Source organism: Anomalospiza imberbis, chromosome 1 (genome assembly GCF_031753505.1).
Source record: "Anomalospiza imberbis isolate Cuckoo-Finch-1a 21T00152 chromosome 1, ASM3175350v1, whole genome shotgun sequence".
NCBI classification, from domain to species: Eukaryota; Metazoa; Chordata; class Aves; order Passeriformes; family Viduidae; genus Anomalospiza; species Anomalospiza imberbis.
The window spans coordinates 74,233,801-74,252,731 of NC_089681.1; the positions used below are offsets into that span (position 1 = coordinate 74,233,801).

Sequence of the window (18,931 nt, forward strand, 5' to 3'; positions counted from 1 at the left end):
CTTTCTCCTAAAATGCTATTAATTCACAGCAAATAACCTACAGAATCACTAAATTAAGAGAATTTTTAAAAATCACCAAAAGTTATGAGAATTTTAAAAAATCTCCAAAAGTTATCTAGACCAGTCTTTTGCTCAGAGCAGGTTCAATTAGAGTGGGTTGTTCAGAGATGTTTGCAGATTTAATATCTGAGGGTGTAAATTTTGCACCCTCTGGAACTACATAACTGAGCCCATCATAACTTGACCATCCAGCATAAAGTCTGTTCCCATCTTGTTGAAATCTGCCACGTTCCAGTTTGTGTATGTTGGCTCTTATTACCGCAAACCTTAATGAAGCATTAATCAAGGGTTCAGCTTTGTTGTCTCTCTACCCTCTTATTAGACAATTACAGGCTGCAATAAGATCTCCCCTTAGCCTTTTCTTCCTGTGGCTAAATGAGCAGAGTTCTCTCAGTACCCACCACTGCTGCTTCCCATTTGTCTATACAGCCATCCATCTCACCACAGAGGGCAATCAGGCTGATCATGAAGAATGTGACACTGGTAAATCTATGATGGCTGCTCAAAATCAGCTCCTTGGTGCTTTGTGTGCCATGAGATGGCTTCCAGAACAGTTTGCCTCACGACCTTACCAGGAGCAGCTGACTGGTGTGTCATTCCCAGGATCCTCCCTTTTCTCCACTTCATAGACAAGAGGACACAGTCTTAAGCTGCATAGGGGAGGTTTAGGTTGGACATTAGGAAGAATTTCTTCACAGAAAGGGTGACTAGACATTAGAATGGGCTGCCCAGGGAGGTGATGGAGTCACTGTCCCTGGAGATGTTTAAGAAAGACCAGGCATGGCACTTAGTGCCATGATCTAGTTGGCACAGTGGTGTTCAGTCATAGGTTGGACTTGATGACCTCAAAGGTCTTTTCCAATCCAATTGATTCAGGTGTAACATTTGTCTTTTTCTAGTTATCAGAAAACTCCCCAGATCATCATGGCCTTTTGAAGAGAGATGGGCCTCAAAATGATACTGGTTTCCTCTCTCAGGACTCTCAGGTATATCTTATCTGCCCCCATGGACTTCTATACAACCAATTGGCTTAAGTGCTCCCTGACACTACCTTTGGCTACCATGGATAATCCCTCATTTTTGTTCATTATGAGGCTTGAAGGTCTAAAAGAGCGAGAGGGCAAAGCCAGCTCATGAAAACTGATTTAAAAAGTCACTAAGAACTTCAACCTCCCCATGTTCTTTGCTCCTTAGTCTCCTGTTCCCCTGAGCAGCAGGCCTACATTTTCTTCTGCTGCCAGTGTATTTAAAAACTATATCGTATTTTCCCTTTGCCTTCCTCAAAAGTTTGAATGCCAGCTGAGCTTCTTAACCCTATCTCTATGAACTCAGACATTGTGCCTATATCCTTCCTGGGTGGCCCTGATTCTACTTCATCCCAAGCTTCTAAGGAAGCTTGCATGTTTGCATTCATACCCTCTGTGTTCATCCATGCTGGCCTCCTACAAGGTCTCTTCCTTCTGCACATTGAATGGCCTGTCTGCGTGTTCCAATGATGTTATGCTTGCAGGTCACAAAACTTTCTTCAGCCCTGTTTCCTGCTTGGGAAGTCCTTCATGGGTTCCCACCAAGAAGATTCCCTCAAGTCAAAAATCTGATGTTTAAAGTCTAAGTTTCTTTCAGGGTTTTAAGCTCCACAATCTCATGATCCCTGAAGTTAAATGTTCTCTCATCTTCCCCATCTTCAACTAGTTTTCTTGTTTGTAAATGGCAAGCCTAACAGAGCATCTCTGTCAGCTCATTTATCATTTGCAAAAAGAAATAGTCTTCAAGATCCAGAAATTGCAGTCATTTAAGTAACTTGGAATGTGACACTTTTAGAATGAAAATGACTGTCAATCATTACAAGGATTAATCTAACCCATGAAAGGAGCCCATATATGTGTTGATATCAAATAATCACAAATCATTACCTTACACAGGAACTCTCTTTGCAGCTGTAATATATCCTCAGAATCCTTGGAGCAGCCTGCATTTACATTAGTAGATTATACACTGATGCTGGTTAGAGTCATTCCAAGATCATTGACATTTATGGAATTTAACTTCTAGTGATCTTCCATGTCATTAAGTTATAAAAAAGAAAACAGAAAATAATGAAGTGGTTGAGACAGTGCTTAACTGCCATCGTCAGGTCACTGCTGTCCTCGGGTCAAAATCCAGACTTCCAGCAAAGCCACTTTGGCACAACATTAATGCAATCAACCCAGAAGGCTGAGAAGCAACCTTTTGGTCAACAGTTATATGCCAGACTTTTATAACCTCTACCTCTTCTTTGGCTTATAAGCCACAAAAACAAACAATGATCAGCCTTAAATATAGTTTAGCTGATTTTGGCTTAAACTGCTATAAAAATACTGCTTTAGGAATTTGCTTTATATCCACTAGAGCATTGGATTGGATAGTGTATAAGGGCTATATAAACAGGTCAAATAACCTAGGTCAATTTTTTCATATTTTTGACCAGAACAATTCTTGCTGAGGCAGAGCTTAACAAAGATTCCTTGTTCTATCATAGTACCAGATTTGACTTATAGAAACATTTTTATAATTTGGGAAAAAAAGAGTTTCCTTGCAGATTTTAACCAACTTTAAAAAAAAAACCTCCTCTTTTACCTTTATTTTATTGGTAATACACCATCAGATCTGTAATTTGAAGAGCACATTTCCTCTCCAGATGCTTCAGGAGTGCAAGATCCATGGTGAAGTTGGATAATTTTTAATAATTTAATTTAATCATTCATGAGGATCTTGTATTATAACTGGAAATTCTAAGAATAATTTTAGTCTTCCATATGTCTCTGGCTAGCCTTAGCTCTGCTCTGCACCCAGCAAAGCCTTAAGTCAGATCTGGGGTAAATTACTGCTGTGCAAATGAGTAAAAAACTATGAAGCACACAGTCAACTGTGTCAGAGATACACTTTTCAAACTAAAATAATGAGTTGCCATACTATTTTAGGGTTTATGAAAGTTCATTTCTCAATGCCAAAAGACTTTGTTCATGTTCCAGTATCAAAATGAGTAAATGGGGTAACATCCAGCTGGAGACCAGTCACTAGTGGGCTTCTGCAGGGCTCCATCCCCACAGCGTGATGGGAAGAGGAGTGGCAGACACTTCTCTCTTCTCTGTGGTGATAAGTGACAGGACCCAAGGGAATTGCCTAAAGAGCAGTAAGAGAAGATTAGGTTGGATATCAGGAAAAGGTTTTTCACTAGAGGGTGACTAAACACTGCAACAAGCTCCCCAGGGTAGTGGTCACAGCACCAGTTCAAGAAGCATTTGGACACGGTTCTCAGGCACATGGTGTGACTCCTGAGGTGTTCTGAGTAGGGCCAGGAGTTGAATTCGATTATCCTGATGGGTCTCTTCCAACTCAGCATATTCTATGATTCTATGGGGTTTTTTGTTAGTGCTACATTGCACAGTTACGGCAACGAGGGTTCTTTTACTATGGGCAATTAGGATAGTAGATAGTAGTTAGCTACCATCTAGTGGTTAAAAGCTGAAAGTGTACATGACTTTCATGGGTTTTTTCACAAAATAATCGATACAAAATTTTGCAATTGAAATATTCTTTACAGACATGACCACTGACAAATCACAGATTAATATCTACACTGAATATAACTGGAGGAACCTAAAGAAAAGTATATTCGACTCTGCTGCATTCTCTTGATACAGCTAGAATGAAAATAACCGCAGCTGAAGGTAGGCATTACCTTGAGCTGCTTTCAAAGTCAAATAACACTGAGGCTTTAATACCTTGAAGGCAAGAATTTTTAACTGCTCTGCTGAGAAAAATTAAAACTTCAACATATTTAGTGATTTCCTGCACTAGTAGGCACATGGATCACTTGTCATTCCAAGAAATGCTTTTTGTCTTAAAATATCTAACAAGTGTACAATTTGTCAGACACCTAATATCTTCAGCTCAAAGATGTTTTAAAAAGAGGGAAAAAAGAGAAAAAAAGAAAAGCTATCATAGCTGAAAATTACACTCCTTACTTGCTTGATGAGGTAATAGATATGACTAAGACTTTAACCATGTTACATTGCTAGTCATCAAGGATTTTATGTGAAAGATAGTACTGCTTAAAGAACAAGCCTACCATGTAGGAAGTCCTAGTCTAATTCCCTCTTCTGCTTTAGGCAAAACATTTGTTCTCCAGACTATGCTTTCCTATTTGATCCACCACTAATAAAATAAAATTTAAAGATAAAACACTTAATTATAGAGTTGACAGATAAATAATTAGCCTTCTGTTTACCAGGACAAACAGGATGTGTGGACAGAAAATTGCCATTCATGTAACTATGGTAATGATAAATTTTCCATTTTAAGGAACTACAAAACCTCCCACCTTCTTTCCTATTTCAAATTATGTGGACATTGCGCCCATCAACTTAGCCAGCACAAGGATCAAAGGCAAAAGTACCCTACCTCAGGATCTTCAAACATCCCCAGCACCACTCGGATATTGGAATATCTGAAATGCAGACTAAAGAGAATGATAAATTCTCAGCATGCAACTGAAGACCAGGAAAGAAACAAGGTCCGCCCAGATTAACTGGAAGATGAGAACAATCCTGAAATTAAAGGAATGGTTTTGGAAGAAACAATTTAGATAAATTTTGTGGCTTTTAGTCTTTAATATTAGAGAGGAGGTTTTAAACATAGACTGAGGAAATATTATCAGGCCCTAAAGGTCATTTATTCTCAAAATACATATTCACTTGTGTGACGTACCAGGAGCTAATGACATGATAAAGCAGAGGGTTCCACCTGTCACACTGCAAGCCATAGCAAAAGGCTGAACAGTAAAATGTTGTCCTTTTAAACAAGGTGGGAGAAAATAGAAAACTAAAACAAGGACATAACTGCTTTAACCTAAGCAGGAAAAGTCTCAGGAACAAAGCTGGGGGATCTGGGGGATCAGACTAGGAAATGGCTGTAAAAATAGCACTAGAAACTACCAGAATAGCATAAGGAAGTACCTTGGTGCATCATACCATTGGTACCTTATATCATACATCAAGGTATTTACTACATAGGAAATGTGGAAAAGTGCACATAGGTTTAAAAGAGTTCAGTGCTCAAACAAGTTGGTGAGTCAACCAGAGTCCAACAGCATAAAGTTTCAGACACAAACAAGGTAGACACAGCATATGATATTGTGTCAGCCTAATTAGCCTGGAAATATTGACTGTGACATGCTGACAGTGACAAGGAGGGGCCCGTGGCAGGGAACAGAATCAGCAACTTCAGCTGTATTCATATACAGCTGGGAAATACCATTTCAGATTGCAATGCTGATACTAGTTTTTTTAGACATCAATAATAGAAAGTTCATAATTCAAAAACACATGAGGCCTCAGTGCCTAAAAAGGCACAATATCAGGTTCAAAATATTAGCATTCAAATAAAATACAAAATTTAACAACCTCACAGCTGTAGAGGCCCAGGGAACCTGACTGGTGACGAGATGGATTGTAGTGATGCATCCCCACACTCCACCCAGGCCTCACAGCAACCTGAGTGGTGCCCATTCATGGTGTTAACTCATCATGAGAAAGAACTTCTCCTTTGCTGGAGGAAGTCCAGACTGGAGATAGAGCAGCACTTTTCCCTGAGAAGGAACCACAACACAGTACAGCACAAGTGCAGCAATGAGTGGCAGGAAGTGGGCATGAACTATAACATGGGATTGAGACACCAATGACCCCTAAAGCCATCCAATGCCTTTCCAGAAAGGCCTGCACATGATAACTAACTTACATAGAAAGATAGAAACCTGTTCATGAAAAAGCTACTTTCTCAAGTCTGGGCAGTGCCCCCCAGACCCTGAATGTCTCACCGGTGGACTGACACAGCTAGATCAATTCTTATCTGTTGCATCCATGCTGGAACCAGAAGTGATGATCATTTTTTCTCTTTTTCTCTGTTGCTTTCTTTCTTTAATTGATCTCTCGCTCTTTGATTTCTCATGCTTTCCCTCTTTCTTTACTTTCTCATTTTTTTCTTTAATTAATCTCTCCCTCTTTAAATTTTTCCATCCCTTCCACCACACTCTTTTATCCAAATCCCTGCTGGGTGTTAATATAGTAGGTCAGAGACTTACACACCAATTTCCATCCAAGTGTAATTTACTAATAAAATTTTCTAATTATTTGCAGACACGCATACATTTTTTGTTCCTGTTGACCAAAGAGCATTTACAAATCTTAGGTGCTTCCTTCCCCTTAAGGGTGGGTCATCACAACAGCACTAACAAAAGCTGTAGAAAAGCTAATGCATCTTCAAACTGAGGTACCACTAAAAGTAAGAAGATAGAAATAACCAGCCAAAATAATTAAATCTTTGCAGACTACATGCAAACTATTTAAGAACACCATACTGAAAACAGAGTACAATTGCACAGCTTCTACCATGGAAAAACATGAGAAAAAGCATAAGCCAGTCAGCATAGCTAAAAAGCAGAGCAAAAGCCAGCAGGTATCCTCCAAAAAGCTGGAACAACAAAGACATGGAAAAAATCCAGATAAATTAAAAACCTGAGAGATTAGACAAAGATGCAATAAGGCAAGATGAAGCAGACTGAATAATATCTGATAAGAAATATAAAGTGAGGTCCCTGCCATGGTGCACCACAATAATAGGAAACTTCCCACAATGTCTTCAAAAAAAACATGGCATTGCAAGACTTGGGAGTGCTGGTGGATGAGAGGCTGGACATGACCCAGCAATGTGCTCTTGCAGCCCAGAAAGCCAAAACTGCCCTGGGCTGCATCCAAAGCAGTGTAGGCAGTAAGGGAGGGAGGGAATTCTGTCCCCCTACTCTTCTCTGGTGAGGTCCCACCTGCACTGCTGCAACCAGCCCAGGAAAGACATGGACCTGTTGGAGTGAGTCCAGAGGAGAGCCAACAAGATTATTAGAGGGATGGAGCACCTGTCCTAAGGTGAAAGGCTGAGAAAATTGTGTTCGGTCAACCTGGAAGAGAAAAAATGCTTTGGAGTGACTTAATTGTGGCCTTCCAGCACCTGAAGGGAGTTCACAAGAAAGACAAAGAGGGACTTTTACTTGTGTCACATAATGACGGAACAAGGGGAAATAGAGTGAAACTGGAAGAGGTTAGATTTGTATTAGATATTAGGAAGAAAATATTTACTGTGAGGAAGGTGAGACAACAGAACAGATTGCCCAGAGAGGCTGTGGGTGCCCCATCCCTGGAGGAGTTCAAGGCCAGGCTGGATGGGGCTTTGAGCAACTTTGTGTACTGGATGGTGTCCTTGCCCATGGCAGGGAGGTTGGAACTAGATGTTGTGTAAGATCCCTTCCAATCCAAACCATTCTATGATTCTATAAGAAAGCAATAGAAGAATACTACATTTGTATATATTTTTGCTGCAGAATTCAATATTTTATTCACAGAAACCTCCTATTAAGGAGGCAATACATTGGGGCCAGATAATGAGTTTATAAGCTAAAAAGGAAAAAAACCTTGTTTTTTTTTTCTAAATTAATGGAAATTAATGCCTCAGATGGCTAGATGCCCAAAACTTACAAAGAAATTTGGACAATAGAGTAAAACTTCTTAATGTGACATGTACTCTGCATCAGTATCAGAGGACTGGCACTGGCTAATAAAATAAATGCACACCTTCAGGGCTAGTTGAATGAGAAATACACGATGAGGAAGTCTTGGTAGGTAAAGTAACAGGTGTTATATTAAAGCATATAATTAGGAGGCAGCTCGAATTATTTAATTTCCAAAGGAAAACCCAAAAATATTTTTATGAAAGAGAGAAACACTCATCATGAACTGCTGAGGTTCACTAAAGAGGTTAATAAGCATTAGTGTAAAGAAGATTGAGCTAAATTATATGGATTTGCAAATAAAGCTTTCAGAAAGATCAGTTGTCAAGTGCTTTTAGGAAAAGCATAAGGGAAATGACCTTCAGAGACAGAGATTTGATTAAATGTTGGAATGGAGAGGCTAGAAAAAGGCTTAGATCTTACAGCAACAGTTTTAAGGTATAAGTGGAGTGCTCCAGGCATCTGTGCAGTCAGGTGAAAAAAGGAAAAGCTACAAGAGTGACATCTGCAGACAAAAGTATGTTATTCAAGGTAATAAGGAGGAGCACAAAGAATTACAGGAACTTCCAAGACTGAGCAACCATAGTTGCTTTGCCATGTTTTAGAATGGCAGATGAAAATTCAATATAAGCAAATGGGAAAATAACAAATCTAAACCAAAATTCACATCAACATTATGGTCTCTAAACTGATCATTCACAAAGCATATTTCTACCTTTGTGAGCAACTGGCTAACATACAGAAATTAATAATCATTCTAATTTAAGGGGTCATGGTCACTACTAATTAAAATTTCCCTTTTTCATTAAGCCTAAGACAAATGCACAGTCTAAAAAATACAAAAGATTACTGGAGACAAGTTTTTAACAACATTTCCATTTTAGGCATATTAGATGATGAAATAGAATTTTTTGCAAAATGCAACTTCTATCACTATGAAGGTCAAAAAATTTATTTGTGCTTTTTCTAGATCAGCATGGGAGGCTGGGCAAACTCATTATTTATGTCATTTATCATTTTTTAAGGTAGCAAATACTTTTACACATATTAACTACTTTCTACAAGCTGTTTTGGTATCCTTTTAAGTGAAGATAGTGATGTTTGTAGTAGTTTGTATTTTCTGTTCTACCGCCCTTTATTTACTTGAGTTGGAAGGGGATTCAGCAGCACGAGCCTTAAAGACACATGCCTGATTTTTCTTTTTTCTGCTATGAATACCACATAAGTAAATCAATAACTAAAATCTTGGTTGTACCTAGGATGTTTTTGGGTAGCTTAGCACTAATAACAAAATGTACATTTGGATAATTTGTTTTCCATGGAATAGCCAAATAAAAAATTTGCCAATTAAAAACTCACATTTTTATTTGGCTATCAATGGAAATCAGACAAGGCATTTGATTCAGGCCCTGCAAGTTGTTTCATGTACCAAAACTATCCTAAACTTAGTTGCCAGCACCAAATGAACACCTGGATCCACACAGAAGCAACCAAAGAGATATGGAGTCTTTTTTTTCCCTTTTAGTAATATTAACATTTGAGGGGATCTATTGCTGTGCTGAATTTTGGCTTTTTCACCACACTTGTTTGCAGTTTTTTAGAGTTGTTCAGACACAGTTGAACTAAACTACTCTACAGCTTTTTAAATCTCCATTTACAGGTGCACTGAGCTCACAGGAGTAACTCCTCTGACCAACGCGTGAGAAAAGCACTTCTTATGCTCTAGAGACAGAAGCCAGCTCTGCAGCTGAGACATGAGGTACTCGTACTGAGTAAGTGATAGAATCATTTAGGATGAAAAAAACTTTAAGATACAGTCCAATCATAAAAGTTTGATCATACAGCAAACAAGATGTAAATAACTTGTGTACTCCATATCTATGCCACTACAGATTTTAATAAAAAGGTAAAATTTCCACTGTACTGTATCACCCTGGTATGCACAATATATTCATTAAAACAGTTCAGTAACTAGGCTGAGGTTATTGGCTTTTTTCCAGTCACTTAGAAGTTATTTACACCTCCAGCTGCCCTTCGGACCATTCCTACCAGTCTTAGTTTGAGGTGTGCCTACCAGACCATCTTTGAAAAGAGCTAAATGCTTTAGCTAAAAATAGAAGTTGCATGGCACTTCTTCCACAGTAACTCAGGAAGAGATATTTGTCCAGCTGTGTTACTAGCTCATACAAGAAGTCTTCAGTTTGAAAACATCAAAAGTAAAATATCTTTTTTGTTCCCTCTCTCTCCTCTAATTTACTAATACACGCACAACTAAAGGAAATTAAATTCTTCTACACACGATTTCAAAATGTAGAAAGTGATGGGGGTAGTGTTTTTATTTTGTAAGGTTATGACATTTTTTAATTAATATTTACTTCCAAGTAGTCTTTAAGAATGTCTTAGTCATTTTTCAGTCTATTGGGCTCATTTACAACCAAACAAGATTCCATTTAATGCAACTTTTACCTACTCATTTCCTTAAAATTTAAGTTTAATAAAAATTTAATTAAACAGAGCTGCAGCAACTAAGTATATTTAACACATGCTACCCAATTCTTTGACTAATACCAAAAAAAAAAAACCACCCATTTGGCTATTTTTAATAGTAGCAAGCTATGGCATGAAGAACATACTGCTTGCCGACCATCCAATGCAGTAATGTTGGCTTTCATACTGGTTCTTTTTCTCTGGAGAAATAAAAAGGTAATAAACAAAGCCATAGATTTCTATTTATTTTCCACACTGTAATTCTTTTTTCTCCTCTCTTAGTCTTTCAATCTGTCTGAAACCAGTCATCCTCTAACAAGGCATTTCTCTATGCTCTAAGCATAAGAGACTTTTTTATTTATTGATTAACCTAAGATTTTAGATTACTACATTTACTGGACCTCTGGAGGTGCTCCCCTAACAAACCATTGTCTCGAGACTTCTCTTTCACTTAGTACTTCCAGTGCCTTTTTCCCCAGCCATGATCCCATGACTGTAATATAGCAAGCTGGGGCAGGGGGAAGGTAATATCCAAACCCCTTTATTCACATTTTTCTTAAGATTTAAAATTACTTGTACTTGAATACTGTTGTAACAGTGCTCTTGAGAAAACAAAGGTTCCAAAAACTTTTCCCCAAAGTTACTGCACTGTTTGCAGGTGGCTAAACCAACACTCTTGAAAACTCTGCTTCTCAGCTTTTAGCAGGAATTCCCTCTATACTATAGTTAAATAATTGTCCAGAGGCCTGTTCATATCCTCTGGGAGGGATGTTAAGTAACCCCACCACAAGTAAAGGCTAAGCTCACTGTTTTGTTGAGTCTGCTACAGTCCCTTCATCCATTTCAGTAGATTTGAACTTCAGCTTTTAAATGCCAGCAATTCTGAAAACATCTTATGGCATAGTACTTTCAGGTGCTTTCACCTCAATAACACCAAAGGCTTACAGTTCTGTAGTCTTGTACCCAAGAGCCTCTCTGGGAAGGTTTTTTTTGTCTCCTTTGCTGTTCCAGTGCTAATACTCTTGTGTTGCTATTCCCTATGGCCTGCACCTGCAAACCTGAAGTGCTGTTGCCATGCTTATAAGAAGTCATTCGCTCTGGCAAAAAGATCATCCTCCCTCACTTCCTCCTTTCTTTGCTTTTTGTCTTTGATGATTTTAGATTACATTAGGAAAAAACAAATATAATGCATAACAGAGTAAAAAATGGTCATAGAGATTCTTGATAACTATTACTGGATAACGTGGGTGCAAAGAGATTTAAAAGTCAGTAAGCAGCATTTACATTTGATTGGCATACTCCAATAAGTCATAATAGGGTGTTTGGACAAGTCCCAAGGAAAAGACAGTGCCTAGTATCATTCCTAATCCTTATCACTGCCACATGCTGCACTGGAGGCAGAGACAGGCCAGTCTAAGAGAGTGCTCAGCAGGCACCCATTACCTGGCCACGCTGGTGGAGAGCACTCTCACTCTCTCCCCCACCATTCTGCCGGTTTTTACATTTCCCTCAAAAAAGAAATCTTCCATCTTTACAACCAACGAATGCCATCAGCTAAAAATTCTGCTAATAAATCCTTGCAGAAAGATCTTTCTACTTATACATCCTTTGTACACACACAGCATTTCATAGAAAACCAAGAGTAAAAGAAATTATTTCATACAAAGGAGTTATATGCTTCTTGATCTGACTTATATTAATAAACAGTTCACCACATACAATAAGCATTCTTCTTGAAGAGGTCAAAAACTTTGAAAAGAGAAAACAACTCAGAGCAGGATGATGGGAAGTTTTAATTCTTTATTAAACTAATAATCATTATAAATAGATTTGAGAAATCTCAATTTCCATATTTTACATTTCTGCATCTTAAAACATGCCAAATGAAGTTCATGACCGGCAGAATACACGTTATTTTCTCCATGCTAGACATTTTAAATGCTTTTGGTATATAGATTTTTAGGAATAAAATGGTAAAGCAGGATAAACTACTGACTCAAACTTCTGGCTCCTGATCACACATCCAAGTTATGATCTCATAATCGCTTAGCATTTAGAGCTTGAATACTCCACTCTCTATTATCTGCTAAACAAAACACTTTTTTCCATAGTAAAAATCTGATTTTTCTTTAAATTTTTCATGTTCATGGAACACTACGTGTTCCACGCTGTGGAAAAACCTGGTATATATTCTTTTGTAAACTATTATCTGAAATACAAAAGCTTGAGTCACATATTTCAGGCAAAAAATCCCAGCTTCTTCTGCATTCTGATAATTAAAGCCATTTAAGTTAGTCTAAAATTTGCAATTTAGACCATTCTTCAACCTGCTGTAACAACAATTACATTCATAGGTGCTAGTCACAACAACATGGGAATCACAAATGGAATAGGAAAATATGATTTGGTGCACAGATTAGAAGACACAGCTCCAAAATCAGCAACATGAAGGATTTATTGCTCCAAGAATCTGAAGTTTCTAATACTTTTCATACAACATACTAATATTTCTTTTTCTTGTCATGATACTTTAGCAGTGTCTTCAGCTTTTCTGGGAGTTCTGAATGCTTCAAATACCCTCACAGAGGGCACCTCCTTTCTGTTTCCTTAGCCAAGCAGAAAATACACCTGATTTGAGTACAAATAGAATAGATACTTGAGGGAAAAGTGTATTTAAAATTGTAGGTGAAGAGGGTTGAGTTTTTTTGTCCTGCAATAGCCTCCAAGTCTTCTGTAACTCAGCCTGCCCTTCCTTAATCTTAGACAATGTAAGGAATGTCAAGTGCCACTCTCTGCACTTAGCCTTTTTGTTCACTTTCAATCCAGTTCCCCTAATAGCCTGTGTGCTGGGTTTGGATAAGGTAAATTTCTCCCTAGTTACTGGTACAGGGCCATGTTTTGGATTTGTGCAGGAAGCGGTGTTGATAATTCAGGGATGTTTCAGTCACTGCTGAGCAGTGCTTAGCCAGCACCAAAGCTTTCTTACCCCACCACCAAAAGACTCGGGGAGCACAAAAGTTGTGAGGGAGCACAGCCACAACAACTGACCTAAGGGATATTCCAGACTACATGGCATCATCCTCAGTATATAAAGCAGGGGGAGAAGGAGAAAGGGGGGACATTCAGAGAAATGGCATTTGCCTTCCCAAGTCACATTACATGTGATGGAGCCTATAGGAAGTGGTGAATGCATTCCTTAACCTGCTTTGCTTGCATGCAGGACTTTATTTTCCTTATTAAATCATTTTTATCTCAACCCACAAGCTTCTTCACTTTTAGTCTAATACTCTTCCCCCATCCCAGTGCAAGGAGAGATGTAGGTGAACTGTTGTATGGGCCTTATTTGCCAGCTGGGTTAAACCACGACACCCTGCAATCTACTGGGTACTGCAGGAACATGACAATACAGGGGGGCATGCTGTTATTCCCCAGAACTATTGGTATTATGCCCCTTTCTGCTGTGCAGTTAAACTGGACCAGCTGCAGCCTTTCATCATTAGTAGTTCCACTGCACAGAGGCAGGTGTTCAGTGTTATCTCTTTCACTGTGGTTCAAGCCCAGGTCCCCACTCCAACACTCCCTTCAGGTATTTTAATATCTGCTCAGAAACCTACAAGCAAAACCATTTATTTTCCAATAACCAAACATTTCCCTTTACATAACTTTAGCAATAGAGGAAGTATAGATTGCAAATTTCATCATTACATAAACAAATGCCAAAACTTATTCAATTCCACCAAAGTGGCAATAATGCAAATTTATACAGTTATCCTGGGCTTTTTGGGCTATACATGAGCAGCCTATGTCTTCCAACCATGTCAGAGAGGAATTGGCCCCTTGATGCTAAATCAAACGTTTCTGGAAAAAGCAGGAGTGCTAGTGCCTGCTTAACATACACTCACAGTAAAAAGCTGCAATTGTTGCTGAGCAACCAGAGCTGTGCTATTGCTGTGTCCCCAGCTTAACCATCTCTCCCTGCACATTCAGAGTGGAGGGGGTTGGACACAGTGCCCTGTAGCTGCTGGCTATTAAACCTCTTTCTGCTTCTGTGGCACATGATTGTTATTTGCCATGACGTGTCATCATTTTTGATGTGTTTGGAGTATGACACATTGTCTGATCTAGGTTAAGTGACAGAGGTCTTCCTTATCTGTAAATCTTCTGAATATTAATTTTAATGTTGAAATATTCCTTCATTGCCAATCACAGTTCCTTGGAAATGTTCCTTCTGTCTATTAAGCAGTTTGAAATATTATTTGGTTACTGAAAACTGAAACCAGTAAGGACCCATGACATTCTTTTAACCAGTCACGGCCTGATTGTGCCTAAAAAAAAATACTTCTTTCCCTTTTTAAACATATGATGTCACATTTTATCCAAATATATTTGGCAAGTGGAATCCATATCGATTTATTGCTCATTCATCCCTGTATTCCAAACAAAACAGCATCATCAGGCTTCTGTTTTCTTCTGATTAGAAAGGCCTGCTAGATAATTCATTAACTCTAGACATAGTTTTCATGCTACTGCATCAACTCCTCTCTCCATTGCTGCATAATCTTTAATTTCTGGTAATATCCTACTGGTGATGAAAACAAAAGACAGCTTTTTCCATCTTCTAGCAGGTTCGCTATCAGCCTTTGCTAAGCTTACTTCAGCCACCTTACACTACAGTAACAGCCTGTTTCATGCAATTTGCTGCATGCTGTGACATTAAGAATCAGTATTCAGTAGTTTCTGCCAGCAGCAAGCAAGTGGATACTTGAAAATCTGATTAAATATGGCCAATCATTGCTTAAAAAATTACAAGCCCACAAGTCAGAAAATTTCTCTTCATTGGACATTGAATAAACACTTCTACCTTTTCATCCACTTTTTCTTTCCAGTTCCCACACCTTAACCATCTCTCCTTGCAACTTTGCATGCATTCTCAGAAAAATACACATCATGTTGCTTCCAGCTCCTGTTCATTTTGATGTATGTTGCTGAGTGCAGGATTTTTCTTAGCAATGACTTGCAGGGTTATAACTGCTGCACTGTGTGTAGATGAATTCAGCGACCTGTAACAACCTGCCTTTGGCAGAAGCTGAAAGCATGGCCTCTTCTATATATTGTTTCAGAAAAGAAACACTAATAAAATTGAAGAATTGTTTTCTATCAGGGCAATACCAAAATCATGGCATACAGAATTAGGCTGAAGTTTTATCTTTTATTGGCAAGGAAAGCATTTTATTTCTTTCAGTAAAGTTATTGCCAAGCAGTCATCACAGTCTTAAACCTTTTCACATATTTTTCACTGACAAATCAAATTTTTCCCCTGGTTTGCACTTCTGGTATTGAGCAATTATTACTGTCCTAATTTTGTTTCCCTGGGAAACTGCCAACACCTGAGAGTTGTTTGATACATACTTCCCATTATTATCTTAAAAATCCAATATCTATCCACTGGGGAGGCAGTGGAAAGGGGATCTGCCTTTCCACGTGGGCTACTGCACCTGAACATCTGAAGACTTAAGGCAGAATTTAAAATGTTAACAATAATAATGGTCTGTTTATTAAAAACTCCTATTAAGGCAAGTTACACCACAGAAGAGTAACACAGCTACTTTTTTGTCCTTAGTGGTTGAACTGTGAATTGCTCCAGTGTAGAATAAGTTCTCTTTTATCTCTGTCTGCCTCCATTCCCTGCAAAACATAGGGTGCTGAAATGTAGGAGGACATTTGGACACTTTTGGTTATTGAAAAGGGACATCATCAAGCCACATTCTATAAAAGAGAAGAGGGAAAAAAAAAAAAAAAAACAAGATACAGATTGCTTACTAATATAAATTTCATTCCCAAGCTGCACAAAAGAAAGTTTCTAGCACATTAAGGTGTAAAATTATAAATGTAACCAAACAATACATTTTTTTAAAAGTTCTATATATATCATCCCAAATCCACAAAAGTTAAAGGAAAAAGTAGAAGTCAAATTCTCAACTAAATAATACTATGATTAAAATTCAAATGCCTGTTAATAAGAAAGTGTGGCTTCATTTTTATCCCTAGCTTCACATATCAAATACCTAATTAATTACATTTTAATTAGCCTCTTGTAAACCAAATAATATCTTTTTATGAAAGTTTAACATACTCTAGATTATATTAACACAGCATTGAACTGACTCTCTTTGCTTGAAAATTTTAAGTCTTGGTAGAACAGCCTTCCTGGTTAAAAAAAAAAAAAAGTTCCTCTTGTAAGAGGTAAGCACAACTACTTTTTAAGTATGCAGTTGTACAGAAATAGCAGCTCAAACGCATCTGGCACATGTCCTGGTAACTACTGCAAAATTTAAGAATAAGGGGTACTTGCATTGCTTTAGCATTATGGGAATCTATATGGAATCCAACCATCCCTAGCTTCTGTGAACCACACACCCCCTACAGGAAAAGGCACTCGAGTTAAGCTCCCGTCAATAAAGACCATACTGGAAACGTCTCTGCTTGTAGATACATCGAAGACTCAGCCAAAACAAAGGGAAAACAAACAGTTTGCAATAAACAGTTTTATTAACTGTATTAATCCTTGAAATAATGTTGCTGTGTGTTGCGACTCAACAAAGCTAGTAATAAAGTAACTATCAGAGCGGAGCTGGAAGGAACAGAGTTCCAGCGTGACGCAGGAAACGGGAATTAGCACGATTCCTCTTCTTTACTGGAGGCCTTAAGAACACCCTATGGTGCTGGTACTCGTGAAAACACACTGCTTTTCTGCTTTCATACGTGAAGTCATGTCACAAGACGAGTAATTGCCTTTAGAAATACCTGCCCTCTTCAAGATACAGCAACGCGTAGTTTGTTTATGAGCAGTAAAAGTTTGAACTTCATCACAGATAAAAATGCCTCCGAGGAGGAGGCAAAACTACGCCTGGCTCCCTACAGTTCTGAGCGCAGCCCTCAGCAGAGCAGAGGGAGAAGCGGTGACCGCACACGGCGGGTCCGCACCCTCACGGGGCGCCTTCTCCTCGCACACCTTGGGACCAAAAAGCACCGGCGCAGCCGCTCCACAGCTCCCTTTCCCAGGCAGGCTGCGAACGCGGGCCGTCCCGCACCCCCGCGGGTCGTCTGGCCCGGGGCTCCCTCCCTCGCTCCCTCGCTGCGCGCTGTTCCCGCGGCCCCGCCGCGCCCCGCGACCGCACCTGCAGCGAGTCCGCGCCGCGCTCCGCCGGCTCGGGGGGCTGCGCCCGGGCCCCCGGGCGAGCGGCAGCGGCCACGGCCGGGACCTGCGGCTGCCCCGCCGCCGCCTCCATCGCCCGGCGTGGTTGCCATGGCGAGGGGCTCCCGCCACCGCCCCCGCCGTCCGGTGGGCGCTTTTTGAACTTCCCCTCCCAGCCCGCGGTCAGTCCCGCTTCCCATGGAAACGGGCTGCCGGTGGCTGGGAGATTCCGCGCACAGCGGGACCGACGCCAGAGCTTGCAGCGACGCAGAATTCCCCGCTCCCAGCGGCCGCCCTCCAGCCGGCTCAGGGAGCCCCCGGCGAAAATACCCTCCGACTGCCCGGGGTGTCACACCTTATTACCGCCCTAAAAGCTGAAATCTTGTATCAGGTACAGTATTAATACTTCAGACACAGCGAGATGAGCTCACCTTCAACATCTCGTTCTCAGGAGCTCCCAAATGTTCGCATTTGTGCAGCCCTCGCACCTGGCATGTCTGAGGGAGGCAGGAGAGTTAAGAGCTCCAAATGCCGCTATTTTAATTGCTTGACAAAAGAGCAATGAAATTTAATACAGCTGAATGCTACAGGTGCACATCTTTTTACTAATTGGATAATGCAGTGAGGGGTTGCCCTCCTAAATGACCAGAGAAACTCATCCTTCTCAGGTTTCCTGCACTCCTCACTCCCAGGAGGTAGCAGTGAAAATAAAGAGCTTGCTGACACTCTGTTAGACATGCTGATGGTTCATGCATAAATCAAATTCTAAAGGTGTTCATAAATGAATCTATCCCCAAGAAAATCTCTTCCTCCTTCTGACAAAAGATCAATACAAATCAGGGTGGTTAATTGCACTATAGGCAATGTTACAATGCATCATGAAAGTATTGAAAGCGTCTAAGATTAAATATACATGAAGGACGGACAAAATATGTACAACCTGACACCGAGGCATCAGCAGCTTTTGTTCACCCACAACCTATGGCAACCCATCCTCGGGAATGTGAAAGCTAAATACTAGGAGAAAAACACAGATAATTCAGGAGCAGAAAACCTGAAATTCTTTACAGAATAGTGTAAAAACCCAATGCCCAGACTTGAGACAGGTATTTCACCTTGGAATGTGTTTTCTCTTCTGTTTCTTTTGATGTAATTTGAACTTTGGATGAGGGAGTTTCCTGCTCATCTTTTATGGAAGCATACATACACAACGCTGCAAAAAACCTGCAGAAACCCCATATCTCAGCCCAAGAATTCCTCATCATCCCCTAACAGGATTTTCCACCTATTATTTAAACTCTCTGGAACGCAAAGCATACACAAACCTCCCAAGGGGCATGGTCCAATTCTCATTTGCCCATTTAATTTTTTTTTTTTTTTTTTACTAATAAAAATTATTACTTCAAAGTACACTTTTTTTCTCATGTATCCGTCCGAGACTAGGCAGAAAAAGTAACTTTTAGAATAATAGTTTTAATGTGTTTGCTGTGGATTAACTCTGGTAGACAGCTAAAGCCCACACAGCCTCTTGCTCACTGCCCCCCAGTGGGAAATGTTTTCTTGGTCAATTTTTTCTCTCCTAGAATTAAGAT

The 18,931-nt window shown here is 39.7% G+C and overlaps 1 protein-coding gene across 9 annotated transcripts in view; it reads right to left on the bottom strand.

The window, feature by feature from the left end:
- The window catches only part of DNAH5 (dynein axonemal heavy chain 5), a 137,699-nt gene extending 119,752 nt beyond the window's left edge, over positions 1-17,947 (bottom strand). For 6 of the 9 annotated variants that reach the window (XM_068196846.1, XM_068196814.1, XM_068196832.1 and 3 more), the window contains exon 1: positions 17,771-17,924. In XM_068196846.1, the coding sequence (XP_068052947.1) occupies positions 17,771-17,779 (9 nt within the window). In that variant the 5' untranslated portion in view covers positions 17,780-17,924. Of the gene's footprint in view, positions 1-17,770 lie in introns of all 9 variants that reach the window. The other 3 variants (XM_068196837.1, XM_068196830.1, XM_068196833.1) reach the window with 3 other exon arrangements.
- Positions 17,948-18,931: the final 984 nt, after the last annotated feature.